General features: G+C 34.5%; 1 protein-coding gene across 1 annotated transcript; it reads right to left on the bottom strand.

Annotated features, from left to right (window-relative positions):
• Nucleotides 1-13,451: 13,451 nt before the first annotated feature.
• LOC138396357 (NKG2-A/NKG2-B type II integral membrane protein-like) lies at nt 13,452-17,220 on the bottom strand. Its single transcript, XM_069489572.1, has 6 exons — nt 17,034-17,220; nt 16,546-16,650; nt 16,356-16,409; nt 15,690-15,841; nt 13,927-14,027; nt 13,452-13,563 (listed from the first exon to the last, which is right to left on the bottom strand). The coding sequence occupies exons 1-6, from the start codon at nt 17,218-17,220 to the stop codon at nt 13,452-13,454; spliced, it is 711 nt and encodes a 236-aa protein (XP_069345673.1).
• Nucleotides 17,221-23,886: the final 6,666 nt, after the last annotated feature.

Genomic DNA, 23,886 nt, shown 5'->3' with positions numbered 1-23,886 from the left:
TGAAGTCGTTGTCTTCTCGCCTTCTGTTGTTCCAATAAAGTGGTATGTGGACGGCATCACCAGAATATTCAATTTCTGTGCTTCACTTTTTCCATCCACATGTGCTAAAGTGGAGTCTGTAAGATGCCGAATACTGTTTCTATATAATAATCTTGAAAGTATAGAATTTTTGAAAGTTCAAAGATGGGGACACCATTCCTGGTGAAACTGCAAAGGGTTTATTTGGAGAAACTGTAAATTTGAAAGTATACTTTGTATAGGGTTGAATGAGCACCTCTTTAGGAGAAGAGTTGCAGAGCTATTGCTGATGGCTCCACTTGTGGGAGGGTGATAATGAGTAAAGGCAGGATTCGTGTTCACTCACCCAGACATATTCCTGGAAGCAGCAAATGACTCAGAGTTTGTGGATATAAGAATGTGGGGTGATTTTGCATGACCTATTTGTCTGCTCCTGTGGAGGAATTAGCTGAAATGCAGACCATATGTTGGCTACCGGACATAAACTCATCAATATTTGGAATTTGGATATTGACAAAACACAATCTAGACAAGGTCTGGAAATTGACAAAACAGAAACTTCTAGAGGTTTGAGATCCATAGGAATGAAATTTTAAAGAATTGCTTATTTGTGGTAGTTCATGTTTGATATCAGTTTGTTTTTTTTTAGAGGCCCTATTGGAATATTCTGAATGTAATATATACACACACATATATATTATATACACACACATATATATATGTGTGTGGTGTGTGTGTGTGTGTGTGTATATATATATATATATACACATACATATCCAGATTTATATTGCCAGAAGACTCTGAACTGCCAAATGAATTTTTGGTGCTTGTAGAGTAGTATGTGAACTAGTGGGCATGTAGATGTGAGAAGTCTGGTGACCTTGCTGATTTTGTTATGTCGATGTATGTGACAGAAGATTAGATTTAGAATGAGTAGTCAAGGGAATAGGTTGCAACAGTTGATAAAATTTTGAGGGTATTACTTCCATTGATTCTACTCTTTTCTCTTCCTGTGTTAAATGTTCTGTGACTTAAAATCCAAGTACAGGGAAGTCATGTGATTGCACAGACCAAAAATTACAAAATTATCTGAAAGTTGAAATCTCATTCACTATAAATGTACCTGTATTATGTTGAGAGATAACTTCATAACAGGCATCCAAGTTGTTAAGATTCTGTAACATGAACCTGAAGAAAGCAATTTCAGGTGCTTCAAGTTAATAGAATTTTAAGGGTTCATGAGAATAAATTGTGATATAGTCAGAATGGTGGTAACTAGAAGTTATAATATAAGACCTAATATGGCCAACACTTCAGTGTACATATAGTAGTAATATTCATCGGGTGTCGGGCAGGTGGGAGGAGGGCAGAGGGGATAGGTATATTCAAACATAATGTGTGCGGTGCACACTATCTGGGGAATGGACACTCTTGAAGCTCTGACTTGGGTGGGGCAAAGGCAATATATGTCAGTCACCTAAACATTTGTACCCCTATAATATGCTGAAATAAAAAAATTAAAAATTAAAAAAATAAAGAAAAAACAATAATAAAATTTTACAAAGACCTAATATGGGTAGAATTTTACTATAGATTAAATCATGGTTCATGTGAAAACCTGAAAAATAAACTTGATGGCTTTTTTGGGACATTTGTATATTGCTTGATCAGGACTATTTGTATGGTAGACAATTCTAGGCCTTAGTGGAAATAGTACTTATCTTTCTAGTACAAGCATTTTCTTCACTTTCTTTGATGCCTCCAGCACTACAGTCATTTCAGAATTCATCTCTACAGAGCAAACTTCATCCCAGGGCTCCTCTGTGCTCAGCCCCCATGATCACCCACCACTTTCACAGATCTTGGCTGAAAAGGAGAAATGGAAGAGGGCAGTTGCTGCTGCAGGTCAAAAAATGTCTGGATGGCATCACTGGTCCCAGTCGTAGACTTCACCTTGTGGGGCCCCTTCTCCTTTAGCAAACACGCTTCTCAATCCCCACTCATGTTTACCTTCATTGCAGTTCCCAATGTGTTTCACTATGGCAAATCCCCATTCTTTTTTTCTGGAGTAGTATTTCATATCTTTTCACCTTCATTCCTGAGGGGACGGAAAATAAAACAATTATAATTATTTTATATAAACTGAATTAATGAGAAATAACCTCAGCAAAATGGCTGAACAAGAGTTTCAGGATCTGGATCTGGTGTTTCAGTTAAGACTAAGAAATAAGATCATGCTTAATCACTAAAAGAAAAAAAGAAAAGTAACAAAAGACTATTATACCATGCATATAGAAATGTAAGAAAGTAATACAGAAGAAAAGGAATCACTTAAAGCAGACTCAGAACAGTTAGAAAAGCTAACCCCCACAGATGCACCAATTTGAGAAATTTGACAACCATTCATGGATTCCATGAGGGCTCTGAAATCCATGTTAGAGATTATAGCACCCATGTGGAACACAGAACCAGGAAAAGATGCATTAGGAAGATAAGAAGGACAGTTTCACTTTTTCCACATCACCACTGCTCTAGTACTTTGCAGTGAAGCACCAAGAGATATTTCTTTAGCTTATGAGTTCTCCATGGGGGAAAGAGAGTGGAGTGAGTATCCTAGTTCATTGGAGGCCTTGGCACCAGGTATAGTCCTATGGACCCAGCCTCCATATCTACTCTGTTGACCCTGTCTTCAGGCATGCTTATTGACCTCTGAACCAGACCTACTTATCTGTAACCCTGGAACAGGACCTCTGTACACCCAGATCTTGCCTGGAGACCCACCCAGAATCTAGAGGTCAAGGCTGACTAATGAAGCCATTTCCCTGCCAATGACAGTTTGTAAGGACTGGGAAAGATACTACATATTCAAATATAGAGACACCAACACAAAATACAAGGATCAAGAAGAAACAAGGAAATATGACACCATAAAGGACACAATAAAGCTCCAGTAACTGACCCTAAAGAAAAGGACATAATGAACTGTCTGACAAAGAATTTAAAATAATTATCTTGAAGAAGCTTAGGTACAAGAGAGCAAATATAGACAACTGAAAGAAATCAGGAAAAAATATATGAACAAATAAGCATTAAAGAAAGAGAGATAATCATAAACAAACAAATAAAAAAACAAATTCTGGAGCAGGAGAACACAATGACTGAAGTAAATGATTTGTTAGAGAGATTATACACCAGACATAATCAAGCAGAAGAAAGAATCAATGAGCTTCAAGATAGTCATTGAAAATTACCTCAGTCAAAGGAACAAAAAGAAAAACACATCAAAGAGTGAAGAAAGTCACAGGATATGTGAGACACATGAAGTAAATCTATATATACATTATAGGAATCCTAGAAAGAGAAGAGAAAAAGGCAGAAAATTTATTTAATGAAATAATGGCTGAAAACTCCCCTAATCTAGGGAGGGAAATAGACTTCTAGGTACATGAAGTCCAAAGGACCCAAGTAGGAGGAGCCTAACAAGGTCTATATTGAGAAACGTTATGATGAAATTCTTAAAAGTCAAAGACAGGCTAAGGCCACATGGCCCTGAAGGCGCCCGATCTCCTCTGATCTGGAAAGCTAAAAGTCAAAGACAGAGAATTTTGAAGACAGCAAGAGAAAAATTATCTATCACAAACAAGGGAAGCTCCATAAACTATCAACATATTTCTCAGTAGAAACCCTGTAGATCAATAAAGAGTGGGATGATATTGCCAAATGGGTGAAAGTAAACAGCATTCCTGGAAAAATTGTTCTTAAAAATGAAGGCCAGATGAAAACTTTCCCAGATATACAAAGTTGAGGAAGTTTGTTACCAATAGACCTAGCCACAAGAACTGCTAAAGGAAGTTGAAGTTGAAACAAAAGTACAAAAGTATGCTATTAATAAAAAACAACATCAAAGCACATGAAATTACAAATCTCACCATCAATGGTAAGAAAGATGTATAAAAAGAACTCAAATTGAATGAATGAATAACAAATAAAACGTTAGTGTCTGAAAGAAAAGCAGTGTCAATAAAGACGAGAAAAGAGAAGTCAAATAACAATGTTCTGATTAGTGATTTGAAAGTGAGAAAATACATAATCACTATATAGATTCTTTGCTTGAGTACATTTACTTAGAACAGAAAACACTTATGGGAGGGGGGAAATTAGAAAATGACATAAGAAAAGATAAACTGTACCTTGGGGCCAAAATGGCAGAACAGAAGCAGCTGGGACAGGCCACTCTCTAGGGGAGGATCAAAAACTGCAAGTAGATGCCCACCTATAGATGGACCCTCTTGGAGAAAGCATTGTATTATAAATCATCAGACAAGTGATAGGAGACACTAAGTGAAGGAGATGGTGACCAGGAGTTCCCCTTGCCAAGATCAGAAGGTACCTGGTGGAAACCCCTACAGGTGGGGAAGGGATAAAGGAGAGAACCCCAGGGCCCCGTACTTCCATGGACCTGTGCACCAAGCATGGGAAACACTCCTGTGGACCCATCTTCCAGATGGAGGACCATGTCCCTTGATTTTGACCACCAACCAGCAGGCCATTCCCCCCACCCTGTGTGCCAAACAGAGGAAAAAGACCTCTGGCCCACGTGCCACAAAGAGGCCCATGACCCCACAGACCTGCACACTGTGTGACAGACTACAATCCCCCCAAGTGCCAACCAGCAAAACAAGGTCCCAGCCCTACACACCACCAGGTGAGCCATTCCCTGGAGGCACCACCTCATGTCATGCCTGCAGTACAGTTCTCCACCATGGATCTTCTAGCCACAAGTTTCCCCCCTACACCCCAATCCACTGCCCATCATGTACTGCCATTACACGTAGACCTGAGTGGAGCAAACACCTCTAGCCCTGACACCTGTGTCCACCACCTAGATAGCCTCACCAAACAGCCACTGTCACCACCTGGGAGACCTGGACAGAGGACTCTCCCACAGCACTCACCTCAGTGGAGAGGGACTCATCCAGCCAATGCCTGAACTTTCAACAGCAGCCTTGGGACAAATGCACTACTCCACCTGAAGATCCACCAGCACTGGCCCAGGTCCAATGACTTGCCCAGGCACTGGCCAAGGTCCTGCAATACACCCAGGTATGTGCCAAGGTCCCACAACTCAACCCACTGCAGACTACAATCCTGTGATGTGCCCAGGTGCCTGAAAAGATTCTGTGACCTACCAAGGTGTCAGCCAAGATCAGGCCACTCACCTCCATGTAGAGAGACTTGCACACCCCCCTTCCCAAGCTTCTATCAGCAGCCTTAGGACCAACCCACCAGTATAAATGAGTAAATCCCAGCACCACCTTAAAATGTGACAACCAGAAGGGATCAACATGATGCAGGAAAATGGCTCTCAGTCTATTCTCCCATCTACCCCTGGGTCAATCCTTCAAAGAGGGACATAAATTTATTATCCATGGAATTCTCCTCCTTCTCACTAGCTAGGAGAGTTCCTAGTCAGGGAGAACAGTGCATTGCAAACCTATCAGCTCCAAGATAAGAGGTTTCAGATGAGAAGAAACCAGAAAAAGAATTCTGACAATATGAAAAAATAAGCTAATTCAATACCACCAAAGGATCACAGTAGATCCACAACAATGGACCAAAACCAAAAGAAAATTGTCAAAATGTCAAAATGGAATTCAGAATATAGGTGGCACACAGGTGAATGGAATAGAATAGAAAGTTGAAAAACCAAAACAAGGAAACCAAGAAAATATTTCAGAACAAAAATAAAAATTTTGGAAAACTTGCTAAATAGATTGACAATGTAAGAAAAACATAACAGAAATTAAAGAAGTGAAAGAGTCATGTAGCAAATTAAAAAATACAGCAGAGAGTTTCAACAGGCTAGACCAAGCAGAAAAAAGAATCTCAGAGCTTGAAGACAAGGCTGTTGAACTAATATAGCCAGTCAAAGAGGCAGATAAATGAATTAAGAAGAATGAACAATCACTCAGAGAAATATGGGTCTATGAAAAGTAGGTCAGTATAGGAATTATAGGTATCACAGAGACAGAAGAAGAAAACCAAAAGCATAGAAAACCCATTCAAGGGAAATAATGAGGAGAACTTCCCCAGTATTGCCAGAGATTAAGGTATCCAGATACAAGATGGTCATCAAGCATCAGGAAGATTCACAGCATATAGAACATCTAAAAGACACATAGGTATCAACCTGGGCAAACTGAAAATGAGGGAGAAATTTCTACAAGCTGCAAGATGAAAGCAACAGCTAACCTAAAAGGAAAACCCATCAGGCTAATAGCTGACCTCTCAGCAGAGACATTACAAGCCAGAAGGCACTGGCACCCTATTTTTAATGTTCTTAAAGAGAACAAATGACAGCCAAGAAGTTTGTGTCCTGAAAAATTAAGTTTCATAAATGATGTAGAAATAAATACTTTCCCAGAGAAACAAACACTAAGGGAATTTGTTGCTACTAAACCTGCCCTACAAAACTGCTCAAAAGTGCACTATACATGCAATAGCACAATAGATACACGCCACTGTAAATACACCCAAAGGTAAAGCTCACAGCTCATATAAACAATAGCACAAGAGGAAAACCAAACAATAAGGTATCGTGCAACATGATGAATACAAAAGCATCCATATATCAATAGTCATACTCAATATGAACTGTCTGAATGCCCCACTTAAAAGACATAGACTAGCTGAATGGATGAAAAAATACCTCATATAGTAGCTATCTCCAAGAAATACATCTAAACCACAAGGAGTTGCAGAGACGAAGGGAAAGGGGAAGGAAAAAAGCAGTCCAAGTAAATGGAAACCAAAAGCAAGAAAGTATAGCCATTCTCACATCAGATAAAATAGACCTTAAATCCATAATGGTAAAAAAAGACAAATATGGTCACTATGTAATTGTAAAGGGAGCAATTCAACAAGAAGACCTAGCAACCCTTAACATATATGCACTCAACACAGGAACTCCCAGTATCATAAAGCAAATTCTTCTAGTTCCTAGCAAAGAAATAACCAGGAGCATTTTAATTGCCAGGGACTTCAACACTCCACTGATGGAACTTGACAGATCACTGAAGCAGAACACAAATAAGTCAACACTGGATTTAGACAGGACTCTATAACAAATGGACCTAAGAGACATTTACATATCACTCTACCTCAAAACCACTGAATATACATCTTCTAATCAGCTCATGAGACATAATCCAAGATTAATTGAACATTAGGCCACAAAACAAGTCTCTCAGCAAATACAAAAAAAAAAAAAAATCGAAAGCATTCCAGATGCATTTCTCAGACCACAGTGGAATAAATGCAGCTTTCAAGTCTAAGAGAAACATTGAAATCTACAAAAGTTATGGAAATTAAACAACCTGCTGAATGATTCTTTGGTCAATAATGAAATTAAAATGGAAATCAAAAGATTCCTCAGATTGAATTATAAAGGGGACACATAAAAAGCAGTACTAATGGGAAAGCTTATATCTTTAAATGCCTGCACCAAAAAGACAGAAAGATCACAAATTAACAACCTAATATCAAATCTCTAGGAACTAGAAAAAGAAAAAGAAACCAAACCCAAAACCAGCAGAAAAAAAAAATACATAACCAAGCTGAGAGTACAACTAAATAAAATGGAAACAAAAACAACAATAACAAAAATACAAAGAATCAATAAAACAAAAGTTGATTCTTTGAAGATAAATAAAATCGATAGACCACTTGTCAGATTAATGAGAAGCAGAAGAAAAGGACTCAAATAAGCTCATGAGAAATGAAAAAGGAAACATTACAACTGATGCCACAAAATACAAAATATTATTTGTGATACTACGATAACCTCTGTGCACACAAACTGGAAAACATGCAGGAAATGAATAAATTCCTGGAAAAACACAATCTCCCAAACCTGAATCAGGAAGAATAGAAATCTTGAACAGACGAATAACAGGCAATGAGATTGAAGCAGTAATAAAAAATCTCCCAACAGAAACCTAAAAGCCCAGACCAGATGGATTCAAATATGAATTCTGACAGGCCTATAAGGAACTGGTTCCTATCCTATAAAAATGATTTCACAGCATCGAGAAGGAGGGAATCCTCCCTAACTCATTCTCCAAAGCCAATATCACCTTAATACCAAAACTAAGAAAAGACACAACAAAAAAAGAAAATTACGGAGCAATATCTCTTATAAATATAGAAGCAGAAATTCTCAACAAAATACTAGCAAAGCAAATTCAACAGCACATCAAAAAGATAATCCACCATGATGAAGTTTGCTGGGATGCAAGGATGGTTCAACATATTCAAATCAATAACATTATTCACTACATAAACAAAAGCAAAAACAAGACATATGATTATCTCAATAGATGTAGAAAAACATTTGGTAAAATCCAGCACCCTTCCATGATAAAAACTCTCAACAAACTAGGCATATAAAGAATATCGCTCAAAATTATAAAAACCATTTATGACAGACCCATAGCCAACATCATATTAAATGGGGAAAAGTTGAAATCATTTCCCGTAAGAACTACAATGAGACTGGTGTTCTTTCTGTCACCACTTCTATTCAACATAATACTGGAATTCCTAGACAGAGTAATCATCCAAAAAAAGAAATAAAATGTACTCAAATTAAGAAAAGGGAGTCAAACTATCCCCATTTGCTAGTGATATGATTTTTCAAGTAGAAAACTCTAAAGAGTTCACCAAACGACTCATGGAATTGACACAAATCGGGAGCGTTTTTACATACTGATAACAGTCAAGCTGAGAGGTGAATTAAGGACTCAGTGTATTCTCAATAGCTATAAAGAAAATAAAATACCTGGGAATATACTTTACCAAGGGGCTGAAAGATCTCTACAAAGAGAAGTACAAAACACTGAATAAAGAAACTGTAGATGACACAAACAAATGGAAAAACATCCCTTGCTCATGGATTGTCAGAATCAATATTGTTAAAATGTCCATACTACCTAAAGTGATTTACAGACTCAGGGCAATCCTCACCAAAATGCCAATGCGATAGTTCACAGACCTATAAAAAATAATCCTACGTTTCATTTAAAACCAAAAAAGAACCTGAATAGCCAAAGCAATCTTAAGCAAAAAGAACATATCTGGAAGCATCATATTATCTGATTTCAAATTGTACTATAAGCCCTAGTAACGAAAACAGCATGGTACTGGTATAAAAGTAGAGACATGGACCAATGAAACAGACTAGACAACCCAGAAATAAAACATATAGGTGTGACCAACTGATCTTCCACAAAGTATACAACAACATACACTGGGGAAAGGATACCTTATTCAAGAAATGGTGCTGGGAAAACTGGATAGCCACATGCAGAAGAATGAAACAGGACCCCCATCTCTTGCCATATAGAAGAGTTAATCCAAGATGGATAAAACACTTAAATGAAAGACATGAAATATTCTAAATTCTACAAGAAAATGTAGGAAAACCTCTTCTAGACATTGTCCTAGGCAATGAATTTATGAGTAAGAGCCCAAATCATTTACAGCAAGAACAAAAATAAATAAATGGGAATTGATTAAATTGAAAAGTTTCTGCCTAGAAAAGGTAATACTCAACAGAGTAAATAGACAACCTACAGAATGGGAGAAAATATTTACCAACTATACTTCAGATCAAGGACTAATATCCATAATCTACAAAGAATTCAAACAAAACAGCAAGACAAAAACAAAAAACAACCCATCAAAATGTGGGCAAAAGACATGAACAGAGATTTCTCAAGAGAAGACAGACAAATGGCCAAGAAACATATGAAAAAATGTTCACCACCACTAATCCTCAAGGAAATGCAAGTTAGAACTACATGGAGATACCTCCTTACCCCAGTCAGAATGGCCATTAATAAAAAGAAAAAAGAAAAAAATTGATTCTGACATGCTTCCAGAGAGAATGGTGGATCTATAAATTTGTATAACTTCTATGGAAAACAGTATGGGGATTCATCAAGGAAATAAATGTAAAAAACATAACTTTATAAAAAGAAAACAGCACTCGAATGTTTATAGCAGCACAATTCAAAATTGGAAAGATGCGGAATCAAATTAAGTGATGATCAATTTATTAGTGAATAAACAAAATATGGGGTGTGTGTGTGTGTGTGTGTGTACATATACCATTTGGTATCACTCAGCCTTAAATTAAATGAAATACTGTCTGTTGCACCAATTTAGATGGAACTGGGAACTATTATCCTAAGTGAAGTAGCTCAGAAATGGGAAACCAAACACCATATGTTCTCATTAATAAGTTGAAGCTAAACGATGGGTACACACCAGGCACAGGGAGATATGAAGGACATTGGTAACAAAGAAGGGGAGATGGTGAGGAAGATAGGAATAAATACATACCTATTGGGTACAATGAACATTATCCAGGTTATTGGCATAACAAAAGGCTTGACTTAAGCATGACAGAAGGTATCCATGTAACAAAACTTTGGAACACTTTAATATTTTGAAATTTAAAAATGTAAATAAAATGAAAAGAAAAAATAAAAACATATACCATGCAAAACAGCGAGGAAGGAAACTGCTATGGTTAATATAATGTCATTATATATCACAATAATCATTATTAGAAATGTAATTTAAAAATGATTGACTTCTTTTTCAAACCATTAGTCACAATCTTTTAGAATATGTATGTACCTAACAATCCTATTTCAACATAGAACTGAAAGGAGTGAATGAATAAACAATCATAAACATGTAATAAACAATTTTGTCTCAATGCTTATTACATAGGTACATTAGTGAGCCTGCAGAAAGATTTAAACTAGACAATTAACCGTTACAAACATGCACATGCACACACACACACACATATACACTCTACGCTAATACAGAGTACTCATATTTTTGAGTTCTCATGGGAATATTCCAAGATATACTATAATCTCAAGTATCAGCTTGGCCAGTGACACTTGAAATGTAGCTATTCAGTTCTAATAATAATAATTAATGAAAAATAAATAACACTTAAAATCAGTTCCTTCATCCTACCAGCCACATTGTAACAGACATGTAGAACATTTTCAGCTTGACATAAAATACTGTAACTACAGTTATCTCATATAGAAGTCAGTAACCAAAAATCTGAAAATCTACATAGGTTTTAATTCTGTCATATTGCTAAAGAAAGTAAGAGCCAAAGAAATTACTACAAAGGATAGTAACAATTTCTATATGAATTATGACTAAAATAGAAGAGAGGTCTTTCTTGTGAAAAATTGATTGCCTTAAATACGTATGTTGCAAAAAATGAAATAAGAAGTGGAATTATCTGAGCACATATCAAAACAAAACAAAAGGAAAAAAGCTGACATTAAATTAAATTAAATACAAGTGAAGTAGAAGAAAGAAAAAAACAAATACTATAAAATCATCAGGCAGTAAGCAGAGATGATCGACAAAGCCAAAGATATTTTTATTGACAACAATAAAATTGATAAAAGACTATTTAAGAAATAACCAGAGAAGGCACACATTTTTTTTTCTAGTTTAAATGTAGGACTATCTTATGGTTTTAACAGATATCAAAAAGTATGAAACCATTTCATAAATACAATTTAATATCCATGTGAAATAAAATATTCTTAAAATGTGCATATTACAAAAATTAGTAAAACAGCAGACACCTGAGTAAACCCTACATGTATTAAACAAATTGAAGTTGTTATATAAACATCCCTACCAATATATTCTACAAACTCAGATGGCATCGCTAATGAATAATAAACAGTACTCATACACAAAGGCTTCCAGGTTATCAGAAAAGAAATGCTTCTCAGTATAGTGTTTTTTTTTTTTTTTTTTTGGAATTATATATTATTAGTCTCTGTTATTTATTTATTTTATTTTTTATTTTATTTCAGCATATTATGGGGGTACAAAAGTTTAGGTTATGTGTATTGCCCTTGCTCCACCCATACCCCCTCCCCGAATCAGAGCTTCAAGCGTGTCCATCCCCTAGCCATTCCCTCCCCACCCTTGATAGCAAGAACTTTCAAGTACGTAGCAATGAATGAAAACAATAGAATCTTGGGAACCTGGATCATGAAACAAATGTTACTCTAATGTAATATATGCACTGACTTATGTTAAAGCGATAATATGGAATGACCAGTATGATTTTATCTCAGAAATCCAAAACTTGTTAAACATTTAAAGAAATAAAAGTAGATTAGATTATGGACATGACAGAGGGAAAGAATATATCAAATCAATTGATGCAAAAATATTAAAATGTAACAAAGATTCAAAGAAAAAGATGTTAGAAAAATGGGAATATTATAAAACCGCTTGAATATGCTAAAACTATAAGAAAATTCAAAAATATGAAATGTTGAAATCTCATCAAAAACAGGAAATAATACATATGATATACATAGAACCATTATTGTACCTTCTCTTCATCATTGAAAATAAAATTCTAGACATTGAAAAGAAAGAAAAAATTTATGGCACTTGGAAAAAAAATAAAAGTGTGATTATTATAGGAAAAATAGTAGTTTATGTAGAAAATCCACAAAATCCTATACCTGAAGTGGTAGAATTAATACTTAAAATCAGTGAAGTAACTGGATATGAGATCAACATACAAACTTCAATTGTATTTCTATTTACAGCAGCAAAATAGTCAAAGGAAATTTTAAATGAGGATGCTATTTATAAAGGCATAAAGGTGAAATATCTGTATTTCTGTAAGCCTTCAATACCAAACAATTCAAAATATGATAGAAAGAAATTAAAGAAAACCCAATACATTGCTGGACATAACATGATATTGATTGGAAAAGTTAACTTTATATAGAGGCCTAATCTTTGAATTTGCAGTCCCAAACATGATTGCAGGAGAGAGATTTCCAAATAACTGCTATGGAGATGCCAGGTAGATAGCATAAATTTCATCTATTTAAAGTGTATAAATCAATTAATTTGAGTATATTTACAGAGTTACAACCAAAGTACTTCCAAAATTTGGAAAATTTTCATCACCCGAAAAATGTAGCAATTAGTGGTCATTTCCTAGTCCAACCTCCTGTTAGCCTTTGACAATGACTATTCCTTTTGCAATCTCTAAGGGTTCACCCATTCTTGATATTCATATAGACAGATTTGCATAACATGCAATTTTTAAAACACATGAATGCCACAAGTAGAATGTTGAGCAAAAAAAACAAAAAAACAAAAAAACAGACACAAAAGCAACGATATCCTGTTCTTTCTGGTGTATGTATTATACTACAAATATTATTTTTGAATATATCTTCAATATTATATAAATTAAAATTCATTGACTTATGCAATCATAATATTATTTCCATTTCAGAAAATATAATATTACCTGGCTGAAACCAAACTCAACTGCTTTACTTCTAAAGCTCGTGCTTACAAATATATGTTTTATTAGATCCACATCCACTTGATTGAAGACTGAGTGAGTCTAGTGCAGCACAGTGATGTTTACCATGTATGGTTTCATCTATTCTGTAATGAAGAAAAATTCATACTTCTTTTATATTTTATGGGACAATTCACGAAACAACAGGATTTTTCACATTCTTTAAGGAAAGAATTTTATCATTTAATCATATTTTAATGTAATACTATTAAGAGTTGGTTACTATGAAAATGGAACACAGTTGAATACCATACCTCAAACTACAGAAAATAAAACCAACAATAAAGGGAAACAAGTGTTGTTCATTCTTTAATATTTATATCAGCATGTCACTAAATTTCTACATCTTTATCATGTCTTTAATTCAACTTAAACGTCCTCATATTATTCTCCTGAATTTTTCCATTTATATTTTTTTCTACCATATCCCACCACTCTAAAAAACTTACTTAGGTTTGAAAGTGGAACCATTTATTGACACCCATGGGTGATGGCTGCTGTGACGAAGGACTCCAATCCATGCTTGCTTTGAAAGGGAGCCCAGAAATTTCTATAGAAATATAAATATTGTATATTTTAATAATTATTGAATATTTAACAATTTTTTAAAGTGCCAGTAGTGTGTTCTTTCATTGGATCTATAACTGTCAAAACAAAATTACTGTTTTAAGCAATATTAAAGTTGTAAACCCCTTTATATAGTGCTAAGAACTTTCACAAATATAATTTTCATTTAAAATGAACTCTTAAATATTTATACTTAGTAGTATCATTCTTCTTATTATGTTAATGAAGAAAATTATGACCCATGTAATTTAGTAGTAACCAGTATTGACAAAACTAATATAAATGAATTTAAATAACTTTCAAGACACTGTACATCCATTTCTCCTGCTGATAATATTAAATCAATGTAATATTAAATCAATGTATATTTCTACATTTCTTAGATTTTGGGGTTTAGAAGGGAATTAAAAGGGCTGCCATTCAGGAAATGAATGATATATAAGCCAAAATATGCTTTTCTGGGCACCACACCATTCTTTAACTAGCTAAGTCCCCAGTTTTGCCTATTTTGGTACAGGATGAATACCAGTGGGCCCAAACAGGTGCCTCCCCTTACCTAATACAACCATAAATTTCGAAAGTTATGAAAGACACAAGCAAGTAGACTTTGAAAGCTGGAAAGAGAAAGGTGGAGTGGTTTGGGACTCCAGGATCAGGCATCAACACACAGGCAGGGCATTTTAAGTTCCCACATTACAGAAGAAAGCGACCTAGGCCTCCTATACCCCCGTACCTAATATGCAATGAGAGGTGCTTCAGGTAAAGTCATTTCCCCCTCTGTACTGAGAGGGAGTCCTGCCGGCAACACCAGCAAGGCTGGCACCACTGCCAAGGGTGGTCTAACAGGAGACTTGCTAACATAAGTAGCCAGAGGAAGTCCTTCTGTCCCCCACCAAGAGACACCAGGGTAGGTGTGGCTGAGGAGGACCAGCAAAGAAGTCCCATGGCTACAGTACTCCATCCAGTATGCCTCTGTGTCCCTGAGGGCATGAAACTCACATCCCCCATCCACAGACACCGGATAGAATGGATTTTAAAATGTTATATGTACATAATACTGCAGTGAAAATTATTAAACTATAGTTAATTCATTAGTATAAATAAATTGCAAAAATATCACATGGGAGTGAAAGGACACAGATATAAGAATGAATAAGGTGTGATTCCATTTATGTACATTCTAAAACATGAAAAGCTTTTTATGTATTAGATGTAAAGACAGTATTTTGGGGAAGGGGAAGGAGAAGTGATTGGGGCACACACAGGGGTGAGGATGTTGGTGTTGGAAACTTCTAATTCATGATCTGTCTTGTATTACATGAGTCCATTCACTGCATGATCAATTTGCACAATCATGATGTATTTAGTTCTTTATATATAGTAAAACTAAGTAGCAATATTTATTTAAAAATAAAAGCATGGATACAAGCATTTTTTTGTGTGAGAAGCAAGAAGTGAAAATAATTTAATGTGTATTATCAACATAGAAATATAAATAACCTATTGTGAAGTCAATCAATGGATTATTTACAGGTTTGAAAATAAATAAGCTAATTGTATGCACATAAATATTGATGAATTCTATAAATATAATCTTGACTGAGAGAAGCTTTTAATAAAATGTTTTTAACATTTAACATCTTACCATTTCTTCTTCATTGTCTATGTAAAGCAGATTGGAGTTGTTAGAAGCACAGGCCGTCACACTCTCATCCCAAGTTTTCCATTCCTTACTAATGTAATAACAATTGGTGGAATATGTGAACCACTCCTCTGCACAACGGCCACAATCATATGCTGAAGAAAGACTCTGAATTATTATCCAGAAAGAATGTGAATTTTTTAAAACAAATATCAATCTATGTATTTGTAAATGTATAAACTTATATGCACATAGCATATCTGCGCATCCAGAGAGCTCCTACATGTAAAAAACACATTCTCGCTCATACATGCACGCACTGAAAATGGCAAGTTTGTGCTCTCCTAATTATGTTCCCACATAAAGATAAACATCAAACAAAATCCACCCTACACATGTCTGAGAAATCACTGAACAAAACACTTTTTTTAGAATAGCAGAACTATTTAATTCTTATCAGATGACAGCAGTAGTAATTTGAGTAAAATGGCAAAAATAGGGTATAATAATTTTAAAGAGTATTTCTATTTATTGTTGAAGAAAAGAGAGTATCCTCCTACAATCTTTATTTATGAACATTTATAATCCAATATTCTATTTTATTTTCCCCCCAAAAAATCTATTATATTTTTGCCCCAGGCTAAGATAGAGATAAAATATAAAATGTACCTTTCTGAATTCTTATAGTCTGTAGAGAATTGTTCAGCTTCTGTGTTAATGTAACTGGAAAAAATTCAAACAATCCTTATTAAATAATTAATATCTAAATATTTTATTTCCTATTCTTATGAAATGCTTAGAGGCACTTTCCATCATTGAGGTGAAAAGTTCTATTGTAACCATTCAAAAATATACTTACAGGGAATAAGAGCTATTAATACCATTTTTAACACAGAGCCCACTAGGACAATGCAAATGACGGCCAGGATCTCAGCAGTGAGCTTCTCTGGAGGCAACAGTGAAACTGCAGGGAGAGAAACAGAAACACTGAGAAAGGAGAAATGGAGACAGTTGATTAGAAGGTTTACATACAAGAGAACCCACACGTACAGGGAATCAAAGGGATAAATTCTTGTCTCTAAACCCACATCTATCATGGTCATCTTTCTCTCAAAATACACTGTTGCATATTCAGTAAATATGATGCCCCATGATTTATGTTGATGAAGGCCTACATGTTTAACAACGCCTGAATAAAATTAGCCTTCAGATTCATATTAGAGTACCATATCCAAACTTTGAGCTCTCATCCTCACAAATGAAAAATATTCCCTCATCTTTCCCACAACTCTTCACCAAACCAGCACATCCCAGAACAGTTATATTGAGGATCTAGTAAATGCTCACATTTGTGGTAGCAGGTTTTCTCCTTCCCCTGAAGATCCAGAAGAGCATTTTGAAGGTTTAATTCCACTTGGGTTATTTCCTGTTCAGTTATAGAAATGGAGCTTTTCTCGCCCTTAGATTTTCTTTGCTGCCTCTTTGGGTCCTTGGCCAGATTCAGTCCTGAGTAGGTTACTGTTTGATTCTTCATCTCTGCAGCTGTGTGATTCAGAGACTGTGAACTGTGATAACTGTGCTTAAGAAGTTAATAAACTATTTATTTAATGATAAGATCCCTGGTGTAGTCAGACTAGGGTGTATTGGGGGCTGAGTAATAACATTCATTTTGCGGGTGAACAATGTGAAAGTCTGATACTAATTTCCTTAAAGCTTTATACAAAGTCTAATAATTGAGTAGGTAATTTTCAAAAAACATAGTCTACATTTGACATAATATTATTGGTTGAAGCAATAAAAAATAATAAGCTAGTGAGGAATAGAAGCTCATAAATACAAATATCTTTATTAAAGTCAGGTACTGAAGAAACATTTTAACACCATTTAGAATTTGCATGTTAAATTATTAAAATTCTGTATTGGAAATAATGCACTAATTCTAAGACACTTTTACAATTCATTAATCATGAATAATTGAGTGCTATGAGATAGAGAAATAGTAATATTAGCACATATAGTAATTTCTTACATTAAAATGCTTTTAGTTAGTGATTTACACTTGAACTTTAAGAAAGACCCCATGGTGTCAAAATCGTAAGGCACTTTCATTGTGTAAATAAGTATGATAATTTAGATAATGTAATATGATAAGATAGTCAATGAGCTCCGTAGTCACCGAGATCTAGAATTACATCTGGTATTGAAATTCATAATGTGCAACCCTCGAAAGTTACCTAGTGTCTAGTAACATAGTTTACTAATCTAGAATCAAAAAAATGATTTATGAAGTATAATGTATGTAAAACACTTAACACATACATGGCACTTATAAGCTATCAAAATATTAGTATTTTAATTGTTTTTATTACCATTGCTCCATTATTATATCTGGTTCATATTAGAGCATGTAAAATAATTCATCAGATAGGAGTCTCTTATATTTTTGTTGCAATGTTTTGCTCAAATATTTTTTAAGTCTTTCAATTATTTATAATTAAGGTTAGATTCACATTTTATTAGTTATCTCATTCTTATTTTACCCAAAGTAAAACAGCCTGCATTTAGTCTAAAAACATAAATGGGAAATCACGTTTGACATACATAATATGAAGTATTTATTTTAAACATCTATTTCTAAAGGCTGGGCTAAATAGAAAATATTATTAGATGTGTACTGATTATAAAATCCAATATCAATTGTCACGATTGTTATGGTTTTCACTTTAAATAGTATTGATTAGCACACCTAATCGTGTAAGTTCTTGATTAATTCTCCACTGGCAATAATTTGAGTACTTGAGAAAACCCTTCAACATATTTTATACTTTAGGCTTCTTTTTCACCTTCAATTATTCAAGTAAAAACACCAATGTTCTACTCTGATATTATTTTAGTATTTACAATTTCTCACTGAGTGAGATGGGCTGGTAGAGATAGAAGAGAATATCAGCACCTACCTTCTGTCCCCAGAACGTCCTGCAGCTTTTAGTGTAGAATCCAGGCCACTCCTGAGAAGAAAGAAGAAATGTCTGTGATCTCCGCAGGGTGCCCTGTGAAGGCTCAGAGTGAAGCAAGAGTGGAGAAGGTAGATTTCTCATCAATGTGTCACTTCAGGGTCTGAACAGGAAATTCTCACACTTGGGCTATTTTGAAGTCAGTTGATTTCATCACACTCCTCCAGAATATAGGAGACTTTGGGCTCCTAGTGTTGTTTAGTTTGTCCATTTTCAAGTGCCTCTAGAAATTATTTTCATATTGGACAATATGAAGGAGAACAGAGGCTTGACTAGCCATGCAGTTAAGTTTCTCCATCTCAATCACAAACACTAAAATCCTAGGCTTTGTTAACAGTATCTTAAGTGTCTATGTTCTACATTTAGACAAGGTCGCTGAAACTTGGCATTGCATACTTCTTTTCCTTATGCTCTTATTAACATAATTGCTATTATAATGAAAAATAATTTTAAATCATAATCACATTATTAGTAGGAATTTAATGTGTTTGTTACTAATTATTCTAAGGCCTTGCTACATTTTCAACATTACTGTAATCAATATGACATTGATACTCATACATAAATTCCAAAACTTATCGTTTTGATTTCTCTTACGTAGTACTTAGAATTCTCACATTCAGTTTTATACTTATAAATAAGCGATTCAGATTTATCAGAAAAGCTAAATGTCTCTGAGAAGGATAATATATTAAACAATATTGAGCTATATCATCATGCCAGAAATTGAAATATTAAATAACTACTCAGTATTGTTCACTGACTTATTCTCCAATCATAATGAATTGTCTGTATTTTAATAGGAATATTAGTTGTAAATGACTAAAGCCTGAGTTAAACTATGTAGGAGGAAACACAAATTTTAAAAAATGCCACCTAACTAAAAACGGGTAGAGCAAAAAAAGTAGACTTTTAAAATACAGGTTAAATGACACACAAACATAAAGGGAATAACTTTATCTAGTTTGTATCAAATGGAAATCTTTTCATCATTCCTCATTTCATATTAAGAAAAGGGAGATTGTTTGTTATTTATAATTCCAAAGGCTACTCCATGAAACCTCTTAAAGATTGATTTCAGAAAAACTCAATCTTCAGCTTTCTAAATCTACCAAAATGGAATTTAAATCTATATTTACGTCCCTGGAATCAGAGCAATTATTTGAGCCTTCCAGGAGAATGGCTAAGGTTGGCTAGGTATATATGTATTTCTGTTACTTATATTTTAATATGTTTTCATAAACTAAATTAATAATCTGATATATATACTTGTGTTCATGTTTTATGTGTTTCTATTAGAAGTAAATTTATTTATATTTATATTATTACATTTTCATAAACTAAATTAATCCTTTCTATTGCTCACATTATAGAATTAGAACAACAAAACCAACATTAAAAATGGCAAATAATATAAAATTCACTAATGTCTTCTTTTTAAATTTGTGGTACTAATATCTACTATGTCTACAAACATCCACTTGATAATTCCAATTAAATAACGTTTTACAGTCACTTGTCACTTAGCAACAGGGATACATTCTGGGAAAGACATTGTTAGGTTATTTCATCATTGTGTGAACCTCACACAGTATATTTTTATGATCTAGATGGTATAACCTACTACATCTTTAGCCTATATCATATAAACTCTGGCTTCTCGGCTTCAAACCTGTGTAGCATGCTATTATTCTGAATAATATATGCAATTGTAACACAAGGTTAATATTTCTGTGTTAAACATATTTCAACATAGAAAAAGTCCAGTGAAAAATATGGTGTAAAAGATAAAAAAATGGTATACCTGTACAGTTCACTTACCATAAATGAAGCCCACACGAATAGAAGTCTCTCCAGGTGAGTCAGTGAGAGAGTAGTGAGTGAATGTGAAGGCCTAGGACATTACTGCATACTATTGCAGACATTGTAAACACTGTACACTTAGTCTACATTAAATTCATAAAAATTTTTTATTTGTTCAATAATAAATTAACCTTAACTCCTTAACTTAAACTGTAACTTTAAAAAAAATTTTTTTAATTCATTCACGATATCACGTGGGTACAAACATTTAGGTTACATGTAATGTGTTTGCCCTGCCCAAGCCAGGGCTACAAGCCTGTCCCTCCTGCAAACAGTGCGTTCAGTTTCCATTATTTGTGGGTTTACCTGACCCCACCCCACCCCCACCAGCACCCAATGAGTATTACTACCATGTGAACACCTTAGTGTTGGTCAGTTAGTATCTATTTGATCGTGAATACATGTGGTGCATGTTTTTCCATCTTTATGATACCTCACTTTGAAGAATGGGTTCAAGCTCTATCCAGGATAATATAAGAGGTGCTAGATCACCATTGTTTTTTGTAGTTGAGTGGTATTCCATGGTATACACACACCACATTTTATTAATCCACTTATGTATTGATAGACACCTGGGTTGTTTCCACATCTTTGCAATTGTGAATTGTGCTGCCATAAACATTCAAGTGTAGATGTCTTTATTATAGAATGTCTTTTTTTCCTTTGCATAGATGCCTAGTAGTGGAATTGCTGGATCTAATGGTATTTCTATTTTTAGCCCTTTAAGATATCTCTAAATTACTTTCCACAGGGGTTGTACTAGTTTGCAGTCCCACCAGAAGTGTAAGAGTGTTCCTGTCTCTCCACATCGCCATCAAGATTTGTTGTTTTGGGACTTTTGATAAAGGCCATTCTCACTGGAGTTAGGTAATATCTCATTGTGGTTTTGATTTGCATTTCTCTGATGATTAGAGTTATTGAGCACTTTTTTATATGTTTGCTGGCCATTATTCTGTCTTCTTTTGAAAAGTTTCTGTTCATGTCCTTTGCCCATTATTTATTGGGTTGCTTGATTTTTTTCTTGTTCCCACTACTGGTGGGACTGCAAATTAGTGCAACTTTTGTGGAAAAGAATTTGGAGATATCTCAAGGAGCTAAAAATAGAAATACCATTCCACCCAGCAATAGCACTATTAGGCATCTGCCCCAAAGAGCAAGACATTCTATAATAAAGACATCTGCACCCAAATGTTTATGGCAGCATAATTCACTATTGCAAAGATGTGGAAACAACCCAAATGCCCATCAATTCATGAGTGGATTGTTAAAATTTGATGTATTTATACAATGGAATATTACTCAATTATAAGAAACAACAGTGCTCTAGCAACTCTTATATTTTCCTGCATAGAGCTTGAGACCATTATCCGAAGTGAGGTATCACAAGATCAAAAGAATAGGCTCCACATGTACTCGCCATCAAACTAGCACTGACTGATCAACACTATGGTGCTCACACAGTAGTAATATTCTCCAGGGATTGGGGGGGGGGATAAACTCACAACTAATGGACACGGTGAGCATTGTAGAGGGGAAGGGCATGCCTCTAATCCTCGCTTGGGTGAGGCAAAGACATAAAATGTAACCAAAATCTCTGTACTCTTGTAATATCCTGAAATTCAAAAAAAAAAAAAAAAAAAGTGACAGAAAAAAATAAATATGTAATCTGATTTAACTAATTCAATCATATATTAAAGACATCTATCTGCATTTTAAAGAAGATTTTGACAAGTTAATTCATCTCATATATAAAAAATAAACAGGGGCAATTTTTTATTGATTATGCATTTCCACTAGTGAAAACAAGTTGCATCTATTATTCTGATTCATATTGTTCCAGAACCCAAGTGTCATCCCCTGATGTTATTTTGAAGAAATTTTGGGAAAAAAAAAACTACCAAGTTTTGTCCAGACGGTCTTTAACTCTACCTACATTTCCAACCAGATGAAAGTTTATAGTGTCCTAGGGGAAGAAGAGACTGAAATGTCTTTTCTCTGCCAATGTTGGAGTGTCCCATGCACACAGATGCACCTAGTACTGTGGGAATGGGAGAGTGTAATAGAAATGTTTTATAATACATTTTGTTGAAAAAACCTTATGATTTTCTCCCAATTTTTAAATGTCTAAGGAAATGCACTCAAAAGGTGCCTAAGTTTTATATATAGAGAGATAGATATACACACATACACATACACACACACTAAAACATGTGAATTATTTGACAAAGTAAGCTTAGCTCATGTCCTCCAAATTTACCTGTATATAGGGAACAATATAGGAAGATGATAACCAATGGTTGAATGTGGAGTAGAAAAGTCAAAAAGCAGTCAGGGATTTAAAGATCAAAATTGTAGTTTTGTCAAACTTTCTGAGAGTGCCAATTAGGTGTGGAAAATAATGGGTTACTTATATTAGTACCCAGAACTCATTTAAATACTCATTTCAGAGGAAAATGGTGACATAATTAACTGTATATTGCCTAGCCAGGGCAATTAAGTAAAAGAAAGAAATAACAAGCTTTCAAATTGAATAGGCACACACAGAAGAATGAAACTGCATTCCTATTTCTGACCATATATAAAAATTAACCCAAGTTTGATTAGGGATTTAAATGTAAGGCCTAAAACCATAAAAATCCTAGGAGCAAACCTAGAAAAAAACTTTCCTGGACATTGGCCTAGGGCAAACAATTTATGATTAAGACCCCCAAAAGCAAATACAACAAAAACAAAAATAAATAAATGGGACTAAATCAAACAAAAAGCTTCTACACAACAAAAGAAATATTCAACGGAGTAAATATTTAATAGAAAACCTACAGAATGAGAGAAAATTCTTACAAACTACACATCTGACAAAGAACTAATATCCAGATTCTACAAGGAACTCAAAGAAATCAGCAAGCAAAAAACCAAACGACCCATTAAAAAGTGGGCCAAAGACATGAAAAAATGTTTTCCAAAAAGAAGACAAAAAATGGCCAATAAGCATATGAAAAATATTCTCAACATCAGCAATCATGAGAAAAATGAAAATGAAAAACACAATGAACTAACACAGTACCCATGTCAGAATGGCCATTATTGAGCACTTGAACAATAGATGCTGTCTGTGACACAGTAAAAAGAGAATACTTATACGCTGTTGGTGGGAATGCAAGTTAGAACAACCTCTATGGAAAACCGTATGAATATTTCTCGAATAACTGAAAGTATCCCTACCATTTGATCTAGCAATCCCGCTACTGGGTATCTACCCAAAAGAAAAGAAGTCATTAAAATTTTAAAAATGTATTTATGTGTTTATTGCAGCACAATTCACA

The sequence above is a fragment of the Eulemur rufifrons genome, chromosome 16 (genome assembly GCF_041146395.1).
Source record: "Eulemur rufifrons isolate Redbay chromosome 16, OSU_ERuf_1, whole genome shotgun sequence".
NCBI classification, from domain to species: Eukaryota; Metazoa; Chordata; class Mammalia; order Primates; family Lemuridae; genus Eulemur; species Eulemur rufifrons.
Note: the sequence above shows the minus strand (reverse complement) of the source record. Positions and strands in the feature narration are given on the sequence as shown.